Below are 27,040 nucleotides of genomic sequence, written 5' to 3'. Positions count from 1 at the left end.
ATAGCCAGGTGAAAACCAAGGTAGTCATATCTGCCAGCCCTGAGGTATGGGAGGAGACCCAGAAGTAGACTGATCAGATGAAGAATTTGCCATTCCCTGCTTCTAGATTAAGAAGCAGCCGCCTTTTGAAAATAATGTTTTCTTGTACTGAGCTACTTAAACAATAGTTGTGCAAATTGTTTGGCATATATTACACCAAGCTCAGGTGTGCCTCAAAAACTAGAGGAAGCATGGAATGGTAAATTCTGTTAACATCAGTTGCCTAAAATATTGGAAGAGGTTTAATGGGATGGCTCCGTCTCAGACAAACAGCTTCCTTGCTTATGATTTATTCTTCAACACATGACTAATATAAATCAAAAATCTTCTGTGAAATATTTTTTAAACTATTCTGCACATATCTTGTGTGAAAATGTATTTTAATGTACACAGTAAAATATGCTTCTCCTTATTAGTGCTTAATAAATAATAAAATGTCTCTGAAAGTTTCATTTATTTGACTGTAATACAGAGCAGCACATCATGGAAAATGCAGCATGATTTACCATTAATTTGCCATTTCAGACTGCATGTTTGAAATCAGAAGTCTAAAAGATACTTCTAAGAGACAGGATAGAAGGAGTGTCTGGGGAATGCCAGCGCCATTAATGTGAGCCCTTTGATTGTAGATTGTCTGAATAAACACGATTGGGTAGTCAATAATGATTGAAGAAATGTAAGGAAACCTTATTGGGCATTTATGGTTTCCTGAAATAGCCTTGTTTGGGAAGCATTTTTCTAGAATTATAATTGGATGAAAAACAGATAAATGTCTGTATCAGCTGTAAAATATGTGGGCAGTTAGGGAACAGTTAGCCCTCTGGGTTCTTCTGGATGAGTACAACCTATAAAATGGGTGAAAACACTTTGCATTTATAATACACTGATTGAAATGCCAGTTACAGACAGGGATGGAAATTATTTCTAAAGCAATTATTATGGCTGTGCTGAATTAAAGCAGTGTATTGAAAATGCTGCCAAACTCTGGAATGCATGTAAATACTCTGTAATAGATTAAATGAGAGGTGTATGATAGTCATGTACTACTAATAGTATATAAGTTGATGGTTCCTTATGACTGAAATGTACTTCAAGAACAACATGCCTTGTAATTATAGAAAATGTTCCTTATAACAAGATATTTAACAAGCCTAGACTATGTAGTATCCAGAAAAGTTAATGTACCTAGATTGGAAATGTCCATGTGACTTAATGAACCTTCACCAAGAGTATGTGATTGAATAGAATCATAGAGTTGGAAGAGACCGCAAGGGCCATCCAGTCCAACCCCATTCTGCCATGCAGGAAATCCAGATCAAAGCATCCGTTTGAAGACCTCCAAGGAGGGAGACTCCACTACACTCCGAGGGAGTTTGTTCCACTGTTGAACAGCCCTTACTGTCAGGAAGTTCCTCCTAAAGTTGAGGTGGAACCTCTTTTCCTGCAGCTTGGATCCATTGCTCCGGGTCCTAGTCTCTGGAGCAGCAGAAAACAAGCTTGCTCCCTCCTCAATATGACATCCCTTCAAATATTTAAACAGGGCTATCATATCACCTCTTAACCTTCTTTTCTCCAGGCTAAACATGCCCAGCTCCCTAAGGCGTTCCTCATAGGGCTTGGTTTCTAGACCCTGCACCAAACACTGTTACCTTCCTACTTAAGTGGTACCTATCTATCTACTTGGATTTGTTTGCTTTCCAACTGCTAGGTTGGCTCACTATAAGCCTGGTTCAGAATACCCTCTAGTTCTTCAAAAAAACTAAAAAACAGAGTTTTTTAAATTGGACTGAGGTCTGCTGTTAAACTTTACTTTCTTATCTTCATTTAGAGACCCAAAACCCATCCTGGTCAAGGCTAGGACTTTTTGTTTATAACCAGACTTTCCCTCTAGCTAGGTCTGCATTGTGGTCCTTGTGAATAGATATCTGCTAGTTGGAGTTTTTCTATCCACTTTGCTAACCTGGATTTAATCTAGAATGATACTTGGTTTTTGTGGCAACAGCTCAAGTTGTCTTTGCAAGAACAGACCTTGCAAGAACTCAATGGTGCTATAGAATTTTTCCCCCAGGGAGGGGCGTCATTATGGGTATAGGGAGTGTGAACTGCACCGCCTGACACCCCAGAGGGGTGTGTGTACACCTGTTGGGATGGTACACTCAGTGGTACTGGCACAGTTGCTGGGTAAGTGAGAAAGGGTGTTGCCTCCTGCAGCTGCGCCAGACCTGGAATCTGGTTGGGACGCTACAGCACTGCCTTCCATCAGTGACTGCTAGCGGGGAGTGCAATGCCTTCCGTTATGAATCTGATGACGCTGCTATGTGAGCAGTTGCACCAGACCCAGAATGGGCTTTGAGGAAGCCTCACCACTGTCTGTCATCAGTGATCTGGCCAGACGATGGTTGGCTGGGCAGACTAGCAAGACAGCAGAAGGAGAGGGAGGGGTAGTCCACTACTGTCACACACACTGCAGCTGTCCTTTCTAAACATCCGTATTGGGTGACACGAACCTTAGTGACACCACTGTCCCTGGGGATTTAGTTTTTGAACTACAAATTCAGAATCGATCCCTAAGATTTAATTCCCTTTGATGTGCCCTTATTTCAGGTTCAGCTGATGATTAGTAAATGATAACCTGAAATGGTAACACTCATCTTCTCCTTATACAACTAAAATAACTTGTCTAAATACGCTGAAAGCAGCAGATCCTTCTGATCTTGCTTATCATTTGGATGGCAAAAAACCAAGGCACACTGGGTGCTGTAGGTTAAATTCAGAGGATGGCATGACAAACCATCTAGTATTCCTTGTCTAAGAGGACCACTTGAAATTAATGGGACCACCAAAAGTTGACAGCAGGTAGGGTGGTGCATGATTTTAAAGGCTCATAAGAGTAACCAAGAAACATAATTGATTGCTGCAATTGAGAGCCAGCACTGTGTGGTCAAACTACTTGTAGGTATCCTGTGCAGTAGATAAAGGAGTGTGACCTGCACTGGCTTGTGCAGGAACCATAAAGCAAACACACACATTAAGTAGTATTTTGGTGAGCTGAGATTACTCTGAAGTTCGGGAGACTCCAAGAAATCTGTCATACTGGTATGTAAAATTTCTGGGAAAGACTAGACCAGCATCCCCTCTGAACTGATGCCCTTCAGATTATGTTATACTGAATTTCCCATAAGCCTCTGTGACCTGTGTTGAAGGATGGGACCTATATAATGGGGGATTATGGAAATTGATGTTGAAAAACATCTGGGAAACGAGTACAGGGAAGGGTGGAGTAAATACTGATGTCTTTTAGAAGCATTTGCAATTGTTAATATTCCCTAAATGTTTAAATAACCTTATCCTTTTAACTATTTGGCTTCTAGTTTGGTAATATTTAACTAACTCTGTGTGAATCTTACTATGTTCAGATGCTTTTGGTTGGGTTCTTAAGGCACAGTGGTAGTTTGCCTTGTCTTCCATCTTATGCCTTTCTTTTGCAATCTACATTGTACTATAAATGTTCCTCATATTGTTTCCTTTACCATGTTTCCTTCCCTTGTAATTGTTTCAGTGGTACATGCTGATAAGCTCATTTATCACGGAGACCATTATTAATGAATACTGTGCTTCTTCATTATGTTGCCATGGTAGCTTTGGGTTGTAGAATGATGTGTTTCCAGATGGAAATCTTTATTTACCTGTAGTATTGTAGTGTGGTTATTTCTGTAACACACATACACAACCCTGTAGGTAATGAGGATGGACTATATTTTTTTCAAACTTTACTTATTTAATCATTGTTTGCTTTTCAGGCTATCATCTGTCTTATGCCATGATTTTGGAGAGGTACATTATGTATGCAGTCATAATATGTCTGGCACCTTTATTGCTTTTCTATGCTTGGGTTCATTGTGTTGCTCTGAGACTCTTTTGTTTTATGGCAGCGACAGTAAGGTACATTCCACAAAGTACCCTTTTCTTCTTGTTAAAAAAAATGCTTTTTGCTGTCGTTTCTCAGTATAAAATATTACCCTATGCTCTGTGTTTTGCCAGTCAGTTAACTAAGTGGAACAGAAAATAATATCTTGCAAATATTTCTTTTTAATTGATTGCCTTGTTTACCCAATAAATAGTAACATTGCTAAGAATTTATGGACTTTAGAGCATTCAAGGCACTTCTCACATAATAGTCCCAGTACGAACACAGTCCATAAGGGGAGGGAAAGTCCAAAGGATGGAGGGCTCTGATGTCAGGACTGCTAGCATTTCCAATGTTCTGCAGTGCTGTTCCCAGTATGATGGAAATAATAGCTGAGATATGTGTTGCTATCCTTACCCCACCCCACCCCTGCAGTATTATTAAAAATACTTTCCCATAATCTCTTTCTAAAAATGTCTTCCCACAATGGAGAGAATTTTCACAATAGGGATAGACCAGGACTGGTTTGAATCATTATTTTTACTGGGAATGTGATTGGAGATTTAAGATCCAGTGAATCTGTCCCCTGTCCCCTTACTATCCACTACCATTCTCCATCATTGAGAGGAAGCACTGGAAACCTGTGTGGTGGCTGGGAGAGGTCAAGAGGGATTGGTCAACAGCAGACCTTCCCCTCTGAGGTCAAAACTTCATCACAGATCCTGGAGGTGGGGGATTTCCATTCCTCCCCATGAGCCTGGAATGTTCTTCCAAGGCCATAGGATTGGACCAGAGGCCTTAAAGCAACCCCATAAGGACACATAGGAAGCTCTCAGCTGAAATGAGACTTGAACTAGGAATTACTCTATGACCAACATAATTACTGTAGTTGGCTTGTAGATGTTGAATTCTTTCATAAATACAGGAGAGAGGTCTACACTTCTGGGTTGTTGTTGTTGTTGTTGTTGTTGTTTGTTTTGTTTTTTACTGTTGACCCTACACACACACACACACACACACACACACACACACACACACACACAGGAATCTTTCCCCCTAGTTTTGGCATCTTAAGCATTAAGAGTTTGAGTGCACACAATTGTGCATTCTAATAATGGAGTTCACATACCTGATCTTTGCTATCCTTGTGTCCGTTCTTTGTTGTTGTTTCCCTTCAAGTTGTTTCCAACTAATGGCAACCCTTAGGTGAACCTATCGGGGGGTTTTCTTGGGAAGTTTTCTTCAGAGAAGATTGCCATTGCCTTCCCCTGAGGCTGAGAGCATGTGACTTGCTCAAAGTCACCCAGTGCATTTCATGACTGAATGGGGAATCAAACCGTGGTCTCCAGAGTTGCAGTCCAACACTAAAACCATTTACACCATGCTGGTACTTACTGTATCCATATTGCAGGTCCAAGGGTAAGACTGAACTAGACAAATGGGAGAGCATGTCACTGCTGGCAAAACCAAAGGTCCCATGTTCCTTATAGTAACATAATTTAAAAGACGTAATGAGAGTTTTAATGCTTTTCTTCTAATAGCAGCTCCTTGCAGGGGTGGGAAAATTCTCAGGTATTGTCATTTACTAGAAGGTGATGCATGGCTGTTGGTTTTGTTTAGTTCTAGTCAAAGGTTATCTAATGTGTTTGTGGCAGAGTTCTTGGTTGTGGGTTCTTGGTTGTATCCAATTCATAACTTCTGTTCAGAAACCCAATTGATGTAACTGTATCATGCTCTCCCTGTGAGACCCATAAGGTTAACCACTGCTAGGGACAAACACAGGGCTAAACAGCTTCTTGGCCTTATCCAGCAAAGTGCTACTTAGATCATAGATTGAATTAAGTGTCTAGTTTTCCCTTGATACGCCAGATGGCACATTTTTATGCTGAGTTATGTTGTGGCTATTTCATGTTGCCTTGCTAGGAATCTGTATTTGAACTCAAACAGATCACTTACGGTCTGGATGACAGCTGTAGCTGCTCTAAATTGTGAATAGTGATGATAATATTAGAAAAAAGGGTACTGAACATTTGTTGCGTTTTCAATATTTTTCACATTAAAAATGGTCTGAATGCAGTACTTTAAAAATTGTGGGTTGTCAGAGATTTTTTAGAGTGTTTGAATAATTGGTTGTAAATCATGAACTGAGTGTTATATATTCTCTGCTCTTGAATTAAATGAAAATATGAAAAAATAATTTATACAGTAAATAGGATAGAAATGTAGGATTAATGCACTCCAAATTATGGTTGAAAATCAAGTTGGAACAGTTCCACACATCATTCATTTTAATTTATACGTATAAGGATATATTCAAAGGTCACCTTAATAACCATGCATGGCGTTTTCTACATCATCCAAAAGCTATAGCAAGAATAAAAATTAGTAGGTTACAAACAAATCCCCATTTATTATATATTCCATTAAAGAGTGAATTTCTGAAATCACCAATCATTTTACATGCTGAGTTGTGTTTAGCCTATTTTTGGCAGCAGCTATAGTAAATGAAATAATACATTTTTTGTACTTTTATCTCCTGAATCTAATTCTAACTAGATTCAATCTTTTGGTAGAACCAGATCAAGAAGCAATGAGCTACTATGCAGATCCTCCATTTGTCCAGCTAGAAATTCTGCCTCCTCTCCAAAGCTCTAGTTGATGTAGTTGAGATCTCAAACGAGAGAATATTATCCTCAGGACCAATTCCTTATTATTGGAAAAATGGACAGAGCCGGTGATAGCTAGTAAGTTCAAAATAATATATGATGCACTAATACAATGAAGGAAGGTAGCAAGATTAATTTTTATTGAGAAATTGGCATTTTTAACACAGTTTGAATGACAGTTTTTACATCTCAGTAGGCTCATATAAATTATTCACTGACACAATATTCAAAGTATCACTATTCTTTTAATAATAGTACTAATAGCAGTAACCAAGGTCATTTCATAGATCCAGGCACTGATAATAGTATTGTAGCCTTACACGTATGAATTGTCCACTTAGATTGTTGTTTTTGAAAGGATTACACACATTCTTGGGAGGTAGGCTTGTTGGGACTTTCTAGGCATGGTAGTGGACCCTTCATATTCACAGGTAGTATAAATGTGAATATTGAGCGACCACTGGCTTGATCTGATGCTGGAGGACTTGAGAATTAGAACAGGAATGGGCAGAAAGTAAATAAAAATCCAGACTGGTAGATCTATAGGCGAAGTGCAGATCTGCAAGGATATGCACGACCAGTTTGTTCCTCCTTGCTGCTGCCACTTAGGTTGCTACAGAAGATTACTTGTAGAGAAGCCAGCTTGGAGTGTGTGTGTGTGTTTGTGAGAGAGAGAGAGAGAGAGAGAGAGAGAAGGAGGGGCTAAACAAAAGGAAAGGATTAGTTAGCTTTCTTCTGTTTAGCTTTGTTAAGATGTTTGTGTGTATGCCTTGACATTGCCTGTTGACTAATAGCATTTTGTAAGGAAAGAATAGAGATAGTTGTTGTTGTTGTTGTTGTTGTTGTTAACCTTTATTTATAAGTTCTCATTCCTGAGTTCAGCATGTGCTTAGGAATAACATTTTGCTAGCATATTTCCATCCATCTTAGCCGCCACTTTCTACCAGCCTAGTGAGTTCCCTCAAACCTGTATTGGAATAATGCTAGTCTTGGGAAGAGGTTGGGGCTATTTAAAGTGCAGGAGGAGGAAACTTATATCCTGCCATATATCACATGATATCAAGGTAATGCACAGATAAAATGCATTAAACAATATAAAGCAGCTTACCATTGAAAACCACATCATGTAAACAGTCTAAAAGCATTCAAAGCCATAGCCATGTTCGTCTGGAAAATCAGTAAGCCAAGGGATTTGCAGCACCTTTGAGACTATCTGAATGAGAGAAGTTGAAAGCATGAGTTTTTGTAGATTTGAGTCTACTTCCGCAGATGCATGGAAAGCACATTAGAAAGCATATATAATTTAACAAATTAAAACAGGCTAGCAAGATTAAAACAGTTTAAAACCACATGCGTATACACTTTGGAAGAAATGACTTAGCCCCAAAGGCTTTATGAAATAGCTGTGTTTCAGTTTTGTACCAGAATGAAGCCAGCATTCGGGTGCATCAGGTCTCCAGTGGGAAGGCTTTCCACAATAGGGCGCCGACCCATATCTGTCTTTCTTTCCCATGGACTCACACACTATTGCATGTAGGAGAGGGATGTTACCACTGTCTTATTTGCAGAATTATTACCACATTCTCCCTGGTTCTGCATATATTTTCTTAGAGATAGGAAATCTGTCTGGCTGAGGCATTCTTTCTGACTGAGAGACAGTTTCAGCAGCACTTGCCCACCTAGCAGTTCTCTACTTTTAAATTACTGAGCAGCATTAAATTACAGGCTATGTGACATTGCTGTCATTTCATCAGGTTTCCCCTTCAGAGCCACTGAAGACAAATAATGAAGAATGCAAGTCCCATTTAGGTTTTCCTTTTGTTTCTCCAGAGGCGTTCTGGCTAACCATTGTGAAAAATGGAATATTGGACTGGATCCACCTTGACCTGAAAGCAATCTTTATTTTCTTAAGTCACATTCTGATAGAGTTGATTATTATGACAAAAATATGGCCTGTAATAAAAACTTGCACATTTTCCCTCTAACATGTAGTTACTTAATTTTACAATCAGTGTGTGTATCTCGGGGTGATGTCATGGCCAGCCAAGATCAGGTCTCAGAGGATGAGGAGGAGGATGGGGCTCCTCCATAGCAAGAGGTAATTGAGGCTACACCAGGTGCTGGTCCTGCTCCAGTGCAAGAGGTAGTTGAGGCTACACCAGGTGTTAATCCTGCTTTGCCAGAGTCCAGTCCTGATCTCCCAGCCATAGAAGAGGAGGATCAGCCAAGTCCTAGTGGGATTCCTCTTGAGGTGCAACAACCTAGTGGTGATGCTGGGGAGGAATCATGCCTGGGACGTGCCTTCCTTCAAGCAAAGAAGGGCTGAGAGTGCTTGCAGGCGTAGATCCAGGAGGATTGCAGAGAGGCAATTAGCAAATCAGCCTCAGGTGGCATGGGGGAGAGTTTCCCTTACTTAATGAGAAGAGAGACATCAACTCAGTGCCAGAGTTTATTGCATGATCCTTTGGTGTGATTGCTGCTGGCACTGTGTATCCTGACTCCTTGTTGCCTTGACTCTTGACCTTGGAACGGATTGGACTCTTGCTACCTTCTGCTACCCTGACCCTGGACCGGACTGACTATGTTGACCTCTGTTTTCCTGACTTCGGCTCTGGCTTTCGTCTTGCTCTTTAACTCTGACTCCTTGCAAGGTTTGTGGACTGGTTCCAGTACTTGCTAATTACCTTGCTGAGACATCCTTATCAGCGTTGTTTATGTATGCTGGCTGAGTGTTAGACTACAACTTTGGAGAAAAGGGTGAGAATCCCCACTCAAGCATAAAAACTGAATTTGTAGCGAAATTGTGTTGGTAGTGAGTATTAATTGGATTTCTTTAACAATGAGCATGCATTTGTGAACATGTATGTTACTGTGTAGACCTGCTGGGGGCAGGAGGGGGGATAGACAGTGAGATCCACATTCAAAGGCATTATTTGAGTGAATTCTTGGAGCAGTGGTGAGTTGTGCATGTCTGCGTTTGAGGTACAACATTGGTTCTTGGGCTCATAAAGATTGGTTCTTGGATCTAAAGAGCAATGGGCCAGTTCCAAGAGAGGTACTGTATTTTATCTGTGTTATAAATTATCTTAATGCTGCTGCAGGGTCATAATTAGTTAGAGATTTCTCTTAACATTGACAGTCAAATTACCTGGAAGACACTTCAGTTTTCTCAGACGGGAACTCACATATTTCAAGTTGTTCAAGTAACCTCTGGCAAGTTATTCTTCATTTTGATTGCACACACTTCTTATTTTTTCATAGCCAGACTGGCAAAAATATCCTCAGTGCAAGAGAAGTCTCTTGAATCTATAGTGGATGTCAGCCATTCATGTTCCAAAAGATTGGGTAATTGTCACAAGATGCTGGCCAAACCATCATTCTATGGGAGCAGCTGCCTCCTATCCCAATCTCCCTCTTCCGTGCAAATTTACCCCCACTTTACCACCTCTCAAAGGACTGTCTAAGGAAAAATACTTGCCGACTCATGAAAGGACCCATTTATTTATCTTTCTAGCAGGTGGTGGTATCCAAATCTGTACAATATGGACCTGTAGAATACCAACAGCATATTTCAAAGGAGTTGCTTCCCTTCCTGTCAGCTTTCTTCACTTCACCGTCCACGTTTCACAGCCATACATAACATTTGAAAATTCTATGATGTGGAAGATTCTGACTTTGATATATAACCTGGTATCTTTGCACAGGAGGATCTTATCTAGATCCTTCTTAGTACCCTTGATACTATTTTTCCATGGGTGCCAAATTGGTATCAGTCACCAAGCCAGTCACATCACTTATCTTCTCTAACTTCATATCATTTATGAAGAAATTCAGCCGGATTCTTACATCCATGTTAACTTCCCAGTCTCCTCTATCTTCTGCAGTGCATTCCAAGACTTTTTGGTTAGCTCCTTCCAGTGGACAGCAAGCAAGATCCTATTCCAAAACTCTTCTCCAGTAAGAGGAGCCACCTCCTTTTCCCCAGAAAGGCCCTGCTTGGTAGCAGCTCTAGGAACTCAGCAATTCTTAGTTCTTCTTTTTTTTTTAAACAAAAGGTTTATTTTCATTTTATTTGTCATTTTTTTTCTAAGTTCTCCTTTGCCCCCTTCTTAATTTAGCTTTACTCTGGTTATGGATGGGATTCACCTGATAGGCAGCCATAGTCTGTCAGAGAGACCCCCACTCTTTACGTTTTCCTCAATGCTTTTGATATGGCCACTCAGGCTGAGTAGATAGATTTTTCCTCCAGCCACTTCACCAGACTTTGCTCAGGCTTCAAGCCCTTCCTGCCTGGGCAGAAACAAAGCTGGTGGCACTACATGGTTTCTATTTTTGATGTAAAAAGCATTGCTTTTAGTGCCCTGCCCTAACTCTCCTTGCTACATTTTTTAATCAGTTACTGTTTGATAATATTTTTCCCCTATAACCTTTATGTATGTCAAGGAGGCTTGTGTTGGAGAGTTCCAGCTGGCAGCTCTGCCTGGCACACATTACAATGTGTGGTGCAGTCTTGTTCATGGGCTTCAGATACTCTAGCAGTAATTGTGATTCAGTCCTGCAACAGTGTTGAAGTGTTCCCTAGTGACACCTCAGAGTATTCTTGACATAAATGTGCACTTAAAAATAATGTGTTTTCATCTTATTTTCTTCCTTTTTTTTTAGCTATTTGCATTTTTATTTGCTGAGCTGTGCATGTTTTATAGCTGTACTGACATGTGTCTTGTTTCCCTCTTGATCCTCAGATGAGTATAGAATCAAACCTGTGGAGGAAGTCAAATACATGAAAAACGGAGGAGAGGATGATCAGAAAATCGCTGCCAGAAACCAGGAAAACTTGGTAAAGGATTAATGTTATTACTAATTTAACAACTTGGACACTGCTGTGTGTCTGTAATGAAACATAAAGTATATAGAACACTTAGTGTACTGAAGAAGAGCTGTCTTTAAAATGCCACTGCTATTAATAGCTCAGAGGGAAAGTGCAAAATGCTACCTTCCCTGGTTGTCTTTATGAATTATCCCACTCTTGGTACTGTGACATGTGCTCTAGTAGAATGGGCATTTGTATTCAGCCCCTTTGCAAGTGGTAATGCTGCTTGGCTCATGATGAATGTGTTTGTGCTCAAAGGAGCTGTTAGCAACACAGGAATTTACTGCCTTTCGAGAAGGAAACCACCTACTTTTAAGTAGTTGTCTGTCATTATTTATTCTCTGAGCTGCTATACTGAATTTTAAAGAGTGCAAAGTTGGGCCCTTAAAGATGTATGCTATGCATACAATAGAGAATTGTAGGAATCGGTGTTTTAGTAAACTGCTGTAAAGAAGAATTAATTTCTTGTTTTGTTTTTCAGCTTGTGTTACCCTCTTACTTTATCAGTTGTATAATGCTAGGGCTCTGCTGCACATTTTTGTGAGAGCTGAAAGAATGCAAAATTAAGCTTCCTATGAATTATGGTGTTTTTTAAATCGGTTCTTATAGTTACAAAGTCCTTACAGTTACAAAGATAATTTGAAAGTACATGGGTGATGTCTTCTGAAATCCTGAGAGCTAAAACTTGAATAAGTAACACAGAATGTAAAGAATTATACAAAGCATGTACAAATGATGAAATTCAGATCTCCATGGTACATGATTTGGATTACCATTTTTTTAGCACTGATAAAATTAATCTTGTATATACATTCAGCATTGTTTTCCCATGGTAGTATCACCCAAGGTGTATCTGTATTACATATTTACGGTTGCCAGAGTGAAATAGGATTGCAACCTGCTGAAATTGCCTCTTCTGCACAACCATTAGAGGCACAAGGACTCGCTCCAATTTTCAGTTTGGTAACCCTATTTGTTTTGTGCCAGTCTATCAAAACTGTCCCAAGGAATCTTGGGGACTGTAGTTGCTGAAGGTGCTGAGAGTTTGTATTAGAGATCCCTATCACCATACACAGTTCCCAGAATCCCGGGTTTAAACTGTTAATGCAATTTAAGTCTGTGTTGTGGGTATGCCCACAGGAGTTCAGAAGGATCTTAAATCAGAAGAATTTCTAACTGAATATTAGGGGAAGCTTGCCTGAAATAATGATCCCACCCAGTACACTGTATCCTGACATGTAGCTGGAAGAGAGATGGAAAAGGCTGAGTGAGAGAAAGAAAGATTTCCCTCTTCTTTTCTCTTTCCCTCTCTTCATCCCCTGTGTGGTTCTTGCTAAGGAAAATAAGAGGGTGTTTTGGAGAGATGGGATGATAAGGATGGTTTGTAGTGTGAGGTCAGTGAAGAAAGACAGGTATGTAGGTTTTTAGTTGAAGCAGGAAGATTTGCCTCTCATTTTGGGAAAGGCCTTCCAGTCTCCCAGGATTTTGTGTCCCAGCCAAGGTTGGAGGAACTCCCAGATTTTCTTACCTGTCTAGCCCCTTAAAATAATGTCTAGGAAAAATCATGTCTAGCCCCTTAAAATAATAATAAAATACTACAATCGGTCCTCCATATCCATGGATTCTGCATACACACATTCGTCCATTCACAGCAAGGAAATGTTTTTTAAAATCCCAAAAAGCAAACTTGGGTGCCATACAGACAGGCCAAAATAAAGCTGCTTCGGGTCACTTTGGAGGTATGCTGTTTAAATAATGTATGCGTACTAAGAGCCCGGAAGCTGCATCAAAGTCATGATCCAGTCCTAAGGACTGGTGCACAGCTTTGGTGCAGCTTCCGGACCCTTAGGACACATGCATCATGTAAACAGCATACCTCCAAAGTGACCCGAAGCAGCTTTATTTTGGCCTGTCTGTATGGGGCCATTGATTTTTGCCATTTTATATAAAGGATATAATTTTACTATGGCATTGTATTTAATGGGACTTAACATTATTACATTCTACGTAAGACATACATTATTCTGAGGGAAGGGGAATGAAGAGGGTATAATGGTGTGTTATTTTAAAAGAAACATAAAGTCTGGTCTACATTACTTTTTTAATGCAATCAGTAATGTTTACTCATTATTCCTGAAAAATTGCTTTTAGGGGGCATTTGGGATGAATTTTGGGCACTTTTGTATTAAACAGTAATGTATCACCAAAACATTTGTCTTCACATAGTAGCAACTAATGTGTCATGTGCAGCAATCGAATTGCCAGTTTCAGTTTTGTATATACTTAGAAAGCAGCCTCGTTTGGAATGAAGTCTAGTATTCTGGTCATCCTATCTGGAAAATGTGTAGAAAGTAGCAATTAAATGCATTGGAGAACTTTTACCATGGAGATATGTATAAAGTGGTGGAAGTGAATAAAGAGAAACTTTCCTCCTTCTTCTATAACAGTAAAGTTCAAGATGATCATAATTAATTCACAATGGAGTTTAGATCAGCGGTGCTTGACACCCAGTCTGATGGTTGCACACATTCCTTATCAATTTCAAAATTCTTATTCTTATGCCTTCATTTTGCTCCCACTATAGCGACACCCTTGTTGTGTGTGTTTCTCCTTTGTTTAGAAAGGAATGAAGGTCATGCCAAGAACATTTTTTGCCTGGATGGATAAATAACTTCTAGAAGGAGCCAGCAGAACTCTGGCTGGAGTTTCTCTCTTTTTTAAACTTGTGGGTACAAGATTGGTGTAAATAAGGTATTCCTCCAGTTACAAAGATCCATTTATCTTCTTTTCTGAAAGCATTCATTGTTTTAGTTTGACAACAGTGCAGTAAGTTTGCAGAAATGTCCTCATAACATCCTATTTAACATTCTAAGCAGCACTGGCTTAATTGGAGCACTAATGGTATTTCCGTGTAAAATGTTACCTCTGAGAAAGGTAAAATAAGATTGATATGGTATTCATGAAATTTGACATTTGTCTTTTCCATTGTGGTTATATTGGTTAGTTGTGTGTTCTTTGTATTACTTTATGGGTTTTGTTTTTCAAGCCTATGATGATAGTGTAAACAGTTTGTCTTAGAGCTTCTTTTATAATTGGCTTTCCTTGAGAAAAGAGTTATGAATTACAGTTCTCTATAGTCTTACTTTAAACCCCTTCATAACCGCCAGGTAAGCTACAGCTAATAATTCAAAACATATAGGATCATTACAGACATATTGTAGTAGATAGTGGGACGTCAGTCTTACTCAGACATTCAGTCTGTGATAAAGTTTTTCACTTCTGCATTTCAGGAGCATGTCCATATGGCATTGCACAAGTGTCATCAGATGTAGCTAGATTATCATGCACACTCCCTTTTTGGAGAGAACAGCATTGTGCATATTGGACAAATTGCACATACATTCAAATGAACTCTTGATTGCCCATCTCATATGGGATACCATTCATTTGGCACTTTGTACCTGTGGGTTTGCCATAGGGAGGTCATTACCACAGAGCCTGGCATCTGAACTAAGGTCCTTAATAGAGTTTCAGAAGAAGGCATCAGAGGTCATAGGAGATGAAAGTTGGTGCTGTAGTGTTAAACGGTAGCTGTCTTCTAATTTCATCTGTTAAAATAAATATGAAAACATCTGCAGGCAATACCCTTTACCCTCATTACCTTCAATGTGTTCTTAACAGGCACCCTGGAATTAAAGCCTAAAAACTACTCGTTTTGCTTTTCTTCAAATAGGATTATCTTAATAGACTTTATAGTATGCAAATAGTTGTACAATTTTTAGGATGCTTTTATCAAAATTTGAGGTATTTTTACACTATGTTTTCTATGGTGCTAATCAAAAAAACAGTTCCCTGGCTTTAGATATTTCATACTAAAGAAATTCCTTATGTTCTTGATTTTCTAGCAGACATTGCCAGTATAGTTTTAGAGTTCAGTCTCTTGCCACAAGTGTTTCTGTTCTTGGTAGCCACAGTATTCTATAGGTTAAGATGTGTCTGCTGTTTCTGGGACATCTTCTTTAAATAGTTTATGTAGGCTATTGGGGTTTCCAGCTTTTTAGAAGTCTTCCAAAGAGCTGAGAATAGCTTGCCTGCTGGGGAGACAGGCTCTTGTGGACAGCAACATCTGCAAGACTGGCATGGCTATCCCAAGATATGATGCTGCTTGATGCAAAGGACAAGAGTCACTCCTTCCCACTCCCTTGTAGGGTTGCTGACTGGTTTGTCTTCAAAACAGAGGAGGACAGCCAAAGAATGCATGAGATAGCCACTGCTACCATTAGCACTGGCTGCCTGATGTGTTAATTTTGTTTTCCTAATGGTAGGGCATCCCTAAGTACTGAATTGTGCTACTTCAAGGTAGCTCAGTAAGATGTTCTCCTGGTTCTTTCATTCACCTTTCTTTTGCTCATTAGAGAGAATGAGAAAAGAGCCATAAGCGGAAGAGGACTTGATTCTTTGTAGCAACATTATTACTAATTGTTTACTAGTTATTTTTTTATATATTTTAAATTATATTTTAATATTACTGGTTGTTTTCTGATAAGTTATAGATGAATTGGAGACATTTCAGGTGAACAGAGTGTGAGTGCATGAGGATAAAGAGGAAGCATGAAATTGGAGAGATAGTTGGTGACAAGGGAAATAAGAGTGACCAGCATCTATTTCTTTCAAATTAAGTATTGTGGTGTGTTGTTTTTTTTACAGAGTGTGATGGACATCTGTTTATGAGCAGAGGCATCTGCTGCTGTTGACATTCTCTGAGGTCCATATGTCTAGATTTCTCATCATTTTTTCCATGACGTTTGATTGTCACAAACTGACAGTGTTACTAATTATACATTTCCATTTACGTAGCAGAAGGAATTGCTCAGGGCTCAATATGGGGAGAGGGTTAGCAGAAGGGTTTCCTTAACACCAGCTGTTGTAACTTTTGCTGAACAGTATCATAGCATCCTTTTGTAAGCTGCATCAATCCAGGACAGGAAAGGACAAAATGGTGGCTAGATTTAAGGGCATTACAATATGCACTGTGCAGCTGTTCAGACCATAGCCAAGTAGGGAGCTTCAACACTTCACAGAGATGCAACATGTACTGGATGGGGTTACAGTCCTCCTAAAATCTCAGAGTTGCAGCTTGAACATATTTCTGAACTCAGATCTGTAACAGCGTTTGGCAGTGGCCAGGAGTGCATATGCACAGCTAAAACTGGTGTGCCATCTGCACCCATTTCTTGAGATGTCCAATCTGGGTACAGTGACACATGCCTTGATTACATCACATTTGTAGTATGGTAATGGCCTAAAGACATCAGATTCCATCTGATCTTGGAATCTGAGCAGGGTCAACAGTACTTGGATGGGAGACTGCCAAGGAATACCAGGTGCTGTCAGCTTTATTTCACAGGAAGGAACTTGCAAAACTCTTAAGTAATGTTTGCCTAAAAAAACCTCTTTGTAATTCATGGGGTCACCTTAAGTCAACCTAGTATTAATTGACGGTCTCATCAAAGTACTAATCGGGGCTGAATCTGCTTCACTTCCAAGATCAGACAGGATCTGGTGTCTTTTGGATATTTTGGCAAAGTCTTGGAAAAAGCAGGGGAAAACACCTCTAAATGCCTCTCCAATATTTTTCCTGGCCTTCATATTTCCATTTGAGCCTTATTTTAAAGTTGCCTTTTTCTTTCTAAGAAATATTGCTAATGCCACTCAGTTTTATTTAACATGGAGACAACTTGCTGCTTTACTTTTTTATGTACATGGAGGGGGGCTACATAAAGTGCAGGATGGTGATAGTGATTAAACCAAGGAAACCAATCAGGTAGGAAGGGAAAGCCATTAATGTCAGAGCAGTTACTTCTGCTCTGTTCTGTTCTCACGATGTTAGGAACTGCATTATGTATCTTGCTTACCATGGTTTTAGTGCAAAAACAGGGTAATGGGAGTTGGTATGCTGAAGTACTATGACGGGATGTGCTGTCAGGTAATTCCTACAAGGAAGTGGTTATCATTTCCACAGGTGGTATGATAACAAAACAGAGGAGGCAGACTTGGCTCAAGACTACTCAAGGTCATTCCTCTGGGAAGAAACTAGCTGAAGAAACAAGGAGGAGGCAGTGTGAGAAATGGGAGAAATAAGACTGTTTTGAGTCTGTAATGAATGAGAAATTGGCCCACCAATAATTTGAAATTAAGTGTAGTTCAGTGAGGCATTGCTGACACTTGCTGCTTCGTTGTAACAATGAACATAATAATAATAATAATAATAATAATAATAATAATAATAATAATAATAATAATAATTTGTATACCGCTATTCCAACATTAGATCATAGCGGTTAACAACATTAATACAGCGCGCCTGCGTCATATGCGGCTTGAGCATATGCGCTCAAGCCGCGGGGCACACGCAGGGCGGAAGGGGCGGTGCGTCCCATTCAATTGAATGGGCGTGCGCGCCCGTTGCACCCCGTGCGCCGCCGTGCACGAGCCCCATTGTTTACAATGGGGCTTGAGCATAGGCTGAATTCGCCTTACACGGAGGGATCCGGAATGGATCCCCGCGTAAGGCGAGGACGCACTGTACAATAAAAAACATAATACATATCCCCAACAACAAATATCCCCATCCCCAAAAAAACCCCATACTATACAGCACCTCATTAAAAACATTACTATTTACAAGACAACAAAATTAGCTGGATAGAAACAGTTGTGTATTGGGGGAGAACAAGATGGAATTAGGACACATGAGGGAAAGCTTGTCAGAAAAGGAAGGTCTTTGGTGTGGACCTACAGTAACTGAATAAAGATTAGCTAGGTTTTAACTATTGAAGCCTACATTACTAAACTTGTTTACCAGCTAGATTTGACATACAGTCAGATACGATATTTGAATAGTGACCAGAAGCACTGAAGGCATGATATTTTCAGGAGGAACAAAGAAGGAGTATTGTGTTGTCCCCTGTGAAGCTAAGTTGGTTGTATGCCTTACTGCAGAAACTTTCTCATTTTTGTTAGGAGAAGATGAAAGAAATGAGCTCAGAATTTAGCATATTCAGGAAATGTGTTGCATGAAGTAGGACTGATAGGCCTCTGAAGGGTGTGATGGCCTTGATGTCTGATTTGTGGGTGTTAATTAAACAGAGATTTGTCCTCCCTCAAACTTGGGCAAATTTTTTTTTTGGCTTGATAATACTGTGCAATATTGCAATTAGGACACTCCCTATTAGTAAACTCTGTGTGTACCTTGCAGCAGTTACAAATGATGCCTGACACAACATATATGTAACTTCTATATGTTCATACTGAGCACTGTATATTTCTTCTGTCACTGAAATATAGCCTCTAGTAACTTGGTCATTCTTAATAGTCTGTCTGTGCATTTCCTTTCTCAGTTGTGCTGTATATAGTGCTGAATTTGAGGGATGGGCTTGCAGAAGGCTGTTCAGTCAGGCCTTCTCAAATGATCCAGAACATTTCACTGGATTGCTAAAAGGTACCTGATTCCATCCTTGACCACCCACCTGAATACCCAATTGGAAAAGCTTCATCTATGGGGCCAGGATAACATAGTAGGTGATGATTGCTCTGGTTAGAAAGGCTCTAGTGGGGACTTCTTCCTTCTTCAATGTGCCTTTTCTATGCTGCTTTGTAAACTGGGGGAAATGTGATATGTTGATGCCACTTTGTCATCTTGAGTTCATAGGACTTTGAATTCCTATCATCTAGAATATTATCTCTGGTAAGAAAAGAACATGAGCACAAGATTCTCAGCTAGTGGAATTTTACCAGATGATGCACAGTTCAACTATCCTCCCTTTCCTAATAACTTAGGCTATGACTTAGCAGTCATTCCCCTGTAGAATACAGTTTTAATACATCTGATGACATAAGGGTTCATTTGGCTAGTTAAAAAGCCATTGGCCTGTGGGAAGAGAGAGGCTAGGTTGCATGTGAACACATATCTTAACTGTCTCACACACACACACGCACACACTAATGGTGAGACTGCTACTCTCTCTGCCAAAAGATAAGGCATGAGACATTTCAGTTGTGGAGCACTAAAAGCCATTCTAGTGCTGTTCTCAACAGAAGAGGCACCCCTGGAAAGGGAATAGAGTTTGGAGGAGAAAGAGGTTGCATTGGTTGGAATCTTCTCTCTACCTCCTCTGCCACAAATCTTTTCTCTTTCTTGTCTTTTTCTTGCATCACATCAACTGACAGGTGTTTGCCCCCCACGGTATTGACATAAATGCTGCTAAGAACATAAGAGGGAACCATGCTGGATCAGAACAAAGGCCTATCCAGACCTGCATTCTGATCACACCAGTTGCCTTCAGGAAACCAAGAAGCAGATCTTTAGTTCAACAGCACATTACTGCTTGGGATCACTAGCAACTGATATACAGTGCTTCTAGTACTGGAGGAATAGGTCACCATTATGTCTAAAATCTCTGATTGCCCTATCCTGTATTACTCCCCGCTCCCCTTTTAAAGATGTCCAAGTTGACAGTGATCTCTAGTTTTTGTGGTAAGGCGTCCAACTATGCATTGTATGAAGAACTTCATTTTTCTGCCCTGATTCTTTGAATACTAAGCTTCAATGGATGATTCCAAATTCTAGTGTATTAGGAAAAGAAAGCTTCCCCCATTGATTTTCTTGACATCAGGGGTTGGCACAACCCTCTGGCCATGTTGGACCACAGCTCCCAACATGACTAGCAGCATAGCTAAGAGGCTGTTTGATTTCCACTGCTTGTCTGTATAGTATAAGCATGTTTTTGCGCATCTCCATCATGTCTCCATTTCCTCTGAATTAATAAACCTCTAATGTTGTAATACTAGCAAATCTAGTTCAAGAAACCCTTACTGCAAAGATACTTGTTGAACTCAAGAGCATTTTCAAAGTAGGGAGAGAAACCAGAGTGAAAATACAAGGCCACCTCCACCCCTTCCCAGACACCATTCCCATTACTCACATTTCTTAGAAAGGCTTCAGAATTACTGAGGTCAGAAGAGGTGGTGGGAATTTACACTTTGGGGGAAAATCAAATGTAAATAAGATAAACATTTGATTTGACAATCTGTTGTTGTGGTCAGTAGCAGATGCTTTTAAAAAGTCTCAGTTTCTAATAAAATCTCATGGTAATATCAGCAAATCTTCTATAAAAGCAGTTATTTTGAAACTAAACTGAAATCGGGGTGCTGTGCTTGCTGCAGAACTGTCCTAAGCAAATTCTAGTACTTAGTGACAATTGCAGTGGGTTGTCCTCTTCCCACCTCAAAGAATCTTTCACTGCACCCGAGGCTTCTCCTCTCACTTCTTACTTCTCACCTCAATAAAGTTTTACCCCACTACCCACTTCCCAGACCATGTTTGGGTTCTGCATGGCAATGGCTGTTGAGAAACAAGGCAGGTTGCATCCCATTTTATCTATACAATATCCTTGTAAGGTAGGTTAATCTGAGAGATAGTGACTGGCCCAAAGTCATCCAGTGATTTAACATGCCTGAATTTGAACCTTTGTCTTTCCAGGGACTTTATTGTACGAGTCAAGTAAAGTGAAATTACATCAAAATAATTGCACCTCTTGAAGAACCATACCGTACGATGCTGCTAATGTATTGTTCTTCTCCCATGGCAGATAGTTTGAAATGCACTTCTTTTTGATAACAGCAACAACAAAAATCTGTTAATGACCTCCTTTCCTGCTTCTGTGGCACTCTGATTCCCAGTGCAAAAGTTCAGTTGCACTTGTATGGAGATTTGGGCTGGTCAGGGCTGGTCAGGGGGCATGTTGTGAGTAGGGAAACATAAGTCCACTTTCAGTTATCAGAGGAGCAGGAGAAGGAACTGGAATTACAATTTGATCTGCCCATGGAAGCAGCCTCCTCCATCCCAGTTTTCTCTCTGCTCTTCCTCTTTTCACCATAGAAGAACTGTAATGCAAAATTTAGGTGCCTTCAACTTCTCCTTCCCCTACCCCAATTTTTTTCTCTAGAGGCACACAGATTGTATACAAGGCACAAAAACACTGTACTCCCCTCCATCACCTCCCCCTTTTGTGCCTTATTTTACTATGAGTCAAGGCAAGAGGATGACCTCCTTGTTCAGTTCTCGCTCACCTGCTACTCCATATAAAACTGCTCCCCCTTCTTAGTGACTGAGGAACACAAGCTCCTACACTTTTCTCACCCCAACTGGCTGCCCTTCTGCCCTGGCTGCTGCTTCAGAACCTCCCAGTTTCACAACCAGACCCCTCAAATTCTCCCCACACAAATTTTCCTCCCCATTTCTCATAGCCACTGAGGCAAAAGGCAAAGCACTGGCAAGACAAGGATGGGATGTCTCTGTGTGCTGAAGGAAAGACTCAGTGCTCCCAGGACCAAAAAAATTCACTCCTTCTGCATTCTTAACACCCTCTTCCTGAATGCTATTGTAACCGACTTCCTCCCTCCAGCCTGTTTCATTTCATTTCAGACATTAACAGTTTCTGAGCCAAACAATACATGGAGTCAGACTTAAGTCATGCTTGGAAACCATTCCCACCAATTGGGACATGTGAGAGAAGCCAAAATTTTACTGTTTGTCCTCCCACCTCTCTTTGAGCCCCATTCGAGAGTCACTCACGCTACAGCTCTATGATGCTATAACACCTGAGGCGCAATAGGGAAGAGAGTAGCCCTGATTGCATCACACTTTTGAAAGCAACACTATTTTAATGGAAGAAAGAATTTGTGTGATAAGGCTCCAGGTCTAGGCTTACCCTCTGCACCACACCAGCCACCATGATAAGTAGATTCCTGCTAGAACAGTCTTCTCAGGATCCTTTAACAAAATGTTTGGGAATTGTCCGAATGTTTCTGTTCTTGTTTTTTGTCTTTAAAAATACTATCAGGGCATTTATAGCTATATTATAGCCTTGCAGATAAATTAATGGAAGTAACCTCCTACTTTTCTTAATTAGTCCCCACTTTTCTGTGCATATCAGTATAGGTCATCTATAGCTTGTCAGGAGAAATAAATTGCTGTCCATTTTACTTAAACACCTTGCTTCCTTCACCTGGAGGCAATGCAGATTTACCAGCTTTCAAGATGCTCACTTGCCAGCAAACCAGGAGTGAGAGATTTTGTTCAGGCAAGCAAGAATTTGAGTGTGAGGGTGGGAGTTGCACTCCAACAGTTACATTAGGCATCCCACAGAGAGAGAGAGAGAGAGAGAAGATTTTTAGGAGGGACTCACTTCTAGCTACGAATAGTGTCAGGAAGGATTTCCACTCTTTCCCTTCTGTTTCTGGAAATAGTGTAGATCTGATGGGGAAGCTGGAATAGAGGGGGTTCACAGCATCATAATCAACCAATCTCTCTTTCTCTGTTCAATATTGTGTGTGTGTTTTTAGTTCCTCCCTATTCTCCAAATATGTCCCAGCCTACAACCTCCTGCCACTTCATTCCAACTATAGGTAGTGGTTTGGTTGTTGTTGTTTTTTTTAAAGAAGAAGAGTGATGGAAAGGTTTGCTTTATAGATCAACCAACTAAAAGACAGAAATCAGAGAGAGAAATGAAACCTCTCTTTTTATTTCCTACAGTGTTTCTCCTTCTGCAGCTTTTCTCCATTCCATAGTTTTATTTGCAAGTGGTTTCTCATTTCTTTACTCCCATTTTCCACAAGACTGGATTGTGAAGGGGTGTTGCTACATAGAAAAAAGAAAAATCTGGAGTAGATTACTCAGTTGTGACAGGCAGGGGAGACTGTGTCTTGCAGCCTCATTCGCCCTGATTTTGAAATTAGATGTTGTGTTGTGGGTTGCTAGAGAAGTAGGGGCAAGGTTTAACTTTAAGCGACCAACAGAGGACTTTGAATTGATGTATTGTGTAGCATTTTTGTGAATCTGCTTAATATACGTAGTAGATTCTAAAGAAATTTCTTGCTATACAGTAAATACTGGTTTGATTCAAGATAAAGATTGTTATTGCATTATATCTTGTATAAACTGGCACTAAATATTTAAGTCTCTGTTTTAGCAGTGTATTTGGTTCTGTCCCTCCTTGATGCAGGACAGAAACACTGACTATTCAGAGAATAAGGTACTGTGTTAGAGCTAGGAATGAAATGTGTTAGGATGCAAACAGATATGTTTTGATATCCTGTAGCTCAAGGTGTTTGTTGAACTAACAGATGCTCATATGAGTTGTCAGAATACCTTTGGGGTGCTACTTGCTCTTGGCTCGTTTTTTCATATGCAAAGTGTAGTCTTTTGAACTTGGCACCATATTTTTATTACCACCTGTTGAGTTGAATTGGATGCTTTCCCTTCTGAGTTGTAGAATTCACTTGCCTAAATTTAGTTTCATGGCTGTGGTGTTCTCGTAAGTAGGAAGAAAAGGTCTTTAACCAGCAGCCACGCCAAGAGTTGACTTTATGTAAACTGTTCTTTGGAGTCCCCAGTCTTTGAATTTCATGCTCATATAAGCAAGCTATGTTTCCAAGTACAGTACTATAAACATATTTTACCACCCCAGTATATCATAGTTGCTTCCCTAAACAGGACTAGTAATGGAAAAGGTTTCTCTGCTACAAAATTGTGGGTGGCGCTGATAACTTGCCTTGCAGCACAAATGAGTGCCTGTTAAAAGTAGAAATTTAGTAGGGCAAATGTGTATAGATCCATTATACAAGCAAGTTTATTTCAACGTAAATATTTTAACATGTTCATCTTGTTTAAAGCAAAAATCAATGAAGAGTAATTTTCATTCCTTTATACAAGCAGAGCAAACATTAACTCTGTCCAGCTAGTTGATGAGATATCTAATGTTTAATCAGGACTTGGAGATCAGATTGATGATGTTAGTGAACATAATAGACTTTTATTAGCCTGATCAAGCACTGATTTCCGTACACTTTTTCTGGATATGGAAATTTATTCATGCGTGAGAAAGGAGGAAATAGGGTTTTTTTTACAACAAACAAACAAATCTTTTGCAAATATTTCCAAAATGGGATTATTTTGGAGAAACCGAACCCTCTTTTATGTATAGATGGCCTTCAGGGTGAGAATGAACAATTCTCCTTCTTGTCCCCTATATTAGCGCCAAATCAAAATGTCAGAGTCCAGTGAATGGAAATTACTATCAATAAATTGCTGACATTGTAATGTCATCAATATGTTAAAGTGATTGTTCACAAACTGTAGTACTTTCTTGCCGAAACACCCATTTGTAGAATGAATCTCCATCTTTTTTCCATAATTATTATTAGGCATGATGTCCACACCAGTACTATCTACAGAGAAAACTAGCCAGGCGTCGTGCTCAACAAAGAATTTGAAGCTATGGTTTGAAGTTTATTTCATATTCTCTTTAACAGGAACCCTTGGTAGGCTTAATGGCAGTTAATGTCGGTGATGATGTGATGCTTAACAAACAGTTGAGGTAGAAATGAGAAAAGTGTTCCAACAGCACACTCAGTTAAGACACTGCCTGCTGTGCATACATACGTATATTGCATGCATATACCTTTGTGTGGTCACATACATATGATTATTGGATATATAGGGGGAAACTTGGGAAGATACTTTTTGAAAGTAAGTTGTTGTCAACATTCACTGTTTGGAAAGGAACCCTTTGTGTTATTTGTTGTGTTCTTGTTGCTTTTGTTACTTTTTTTCTTGTTCTTTTTTTGGGGGGGTGACATCCCTTGATTGATAAGCAAATGGCATCAGAAAAAAACATCCTGTGGGAATGCTTTAAATGTAACTTGCAAAAGTAGCTAGAAAATACATCTCATTCTGCCATTAAAGAGTCACTTTACTTTTTCTTGTTGTGTTACTTCTGAATTAAAGCTTCTGTTACCACACCCTGCATACTCTGCATTATTTTAGAGTACATTACAAATATATTGTTATATTTTATTATAATAGCAGTTACACAGAGGCCATAAACATGAACCTGGAAAAGTCAGATGACCTTTAAGTGAAGTGATCATATAGACCTAAAGGCATACGGAAAGGACCCCTGTAACTTTATGGCTGTGAATATTGCGGCTTCCCCATTCCCTGCTGTGTGCATTTCATCTTGAAGGTCACAAACAAAGGTTTGTCAGCCTAAAGTAATAAGCCAATCTTTCTGCTAGCCCCCATTACACTTTCCCACACCTGATCCTATCGCAAACTCCCTGAGGTTGTCCTGATCTTATTCCTGCTTGATTAAATCAGTGTCACTACAATTAATCAAAAATATTTCTTTTGTAACTCTGAAGTTAAAACCATCAATCAGCTGGGAATCCCATTGTTTCTGGGATTCCTGGAAAATAAAGTCAAACTGCCTTGAGTCAGGTTTGGCCCATAAATGCCGCTTGTTGGGCCATTACTGTTTCACTCTCAGTTGGAGGCAGGCATACTGTCAGATTCCAGCTGAAACTCCTCAGATTGCTAGCCAAATTCAGTCTCAGGTAATGATTCATTCTGCATCCATTCTCCAGATTGGATCCTGTATCCTGGAATTGGTAAGCATTCCCATAACAATATTTTAATTTGCTATGCACTACCACATATTTATAGATAACTCTGTGTGTGTGTGTGTGTGTGTGTGTGTGTGTGTGTAAGTGCTTCATGTGAATGTTGACATCCTTTTTGTTGTTCAGATAATAAAACAGCGTTGGACTTAGTACTCTGGAGTTCTAGTTTTTCGGAACCAGTAAACACAGGCTGAAAACTCCTGGCTAGTGTTACTCTGACCCTCTCACTGCTTCCTAATGAGTTAAATTAATTTTCCCATTGAATTCAAGTTGTGGATACCCTTTTAGGACCCCCCCCCCCTGCAATTTAGGTAACACTCTGTTGTGTTCTCGTTATCAAAATGGTAACTTATCACAAGTAACTACATTGGTTTCATATGCATAATTTGGGCCCCTGCAGTGTTAGTTGGCTTTTAAGACAGGAAACACTTCCGTCCACCATCCTTGCTCTAGGCACAAGTCACTCTTTTCTGTTACCATTTCAAGCATAGTAGTAGATGTTCTGCCAAAGCAGAATTGTTAAGCAATGTTGGAATAATGCTGAAAGTGAAGTAATAATTGTCTTTGTATGTAGGCAGAAAATGTATCGTAGTGTGATTGTCTATCTTGATATTTCCCAATATGAATTCTTATTAGTTATTCATGCATGCCTTCTCAGATACTGAGATCTTCAGATGTCTTCAGATTCCCCTGGGAATTATCACAGTCTTAGGCAAGGCAGGTGATGACAAGGAGCAGGATTATTGCGATTTTTCTTTGGAAATCCTTTCCTGGAGAGCTCATTTGGCCAATTAGTGGAAACTTTTTTAAAAAATGAAACACTTCATGAATCTGCATGTCATCTTTGTTTATGGGGCAAGGCACTCTTCTCTGTTATCATTTCAAGCTTAGTAGTATATATTTTGCTCTGTGTGTGTGTGTGTGTGTGTGTGTGTGTGTGTGGCTCCTCCGTGTTCCACTAGTGAGATCAATCCACGGTGTTCAAACATTGAAGAAGACCTTATCAGCCATGGCACTCCAAATATGCAATGCTCT

The 27,040-nt window shown here is 39.8% G+C and overlaps 1 protein-coding gene across 2 annotated transcripts in view; it reads left to right on the top strand.

The window, feature by feature from the left end:
- The window catches only part of C4H1orf21 (chromosome 4 C1orf21 homolog), a 145,639-nt gene that overhangs the window by 60,749 nt on the left and 57,850 nt on the right, over positions 1 to 27,040 (top strand). For both annotated transcript variants that reach the window (XM_042463706.1, XM_042463707.1), the window contains exon 3: positions 11,355 to 11,449. In XM_042463706.1, the coding sequence (XP_042319640.1) occupies positions 11,355 to 11,449 (95 nt within the window). The remainder of the gene's footprint in view (positions 1 to 11,354; positions 11,450 to 27,040) is intronic.

The sequence above is a fragment of the Sceloporus undulatus genome, chromosome 4, assembly GCF_019175285.1.
Source record: "Sceloporus undulatus isolate JIND9_A2432 ecotype Alabama chromosome 4, SceUnd_v1.1, whole genome shotgun sequence".
Taxonomy (NCBI): domain Eukaryota; kingdom Metazoa; phylum Chordata; class Lepidosauria; order Squamata; family Phrynosomatidae; genus Sceloporus; species Sceloporus undulatus.
The sequence above is the reverse complement of the archived record's forward strand: the minus strand, read 5'-3'. Positions and strand labels throughout refer to the sequence as shown.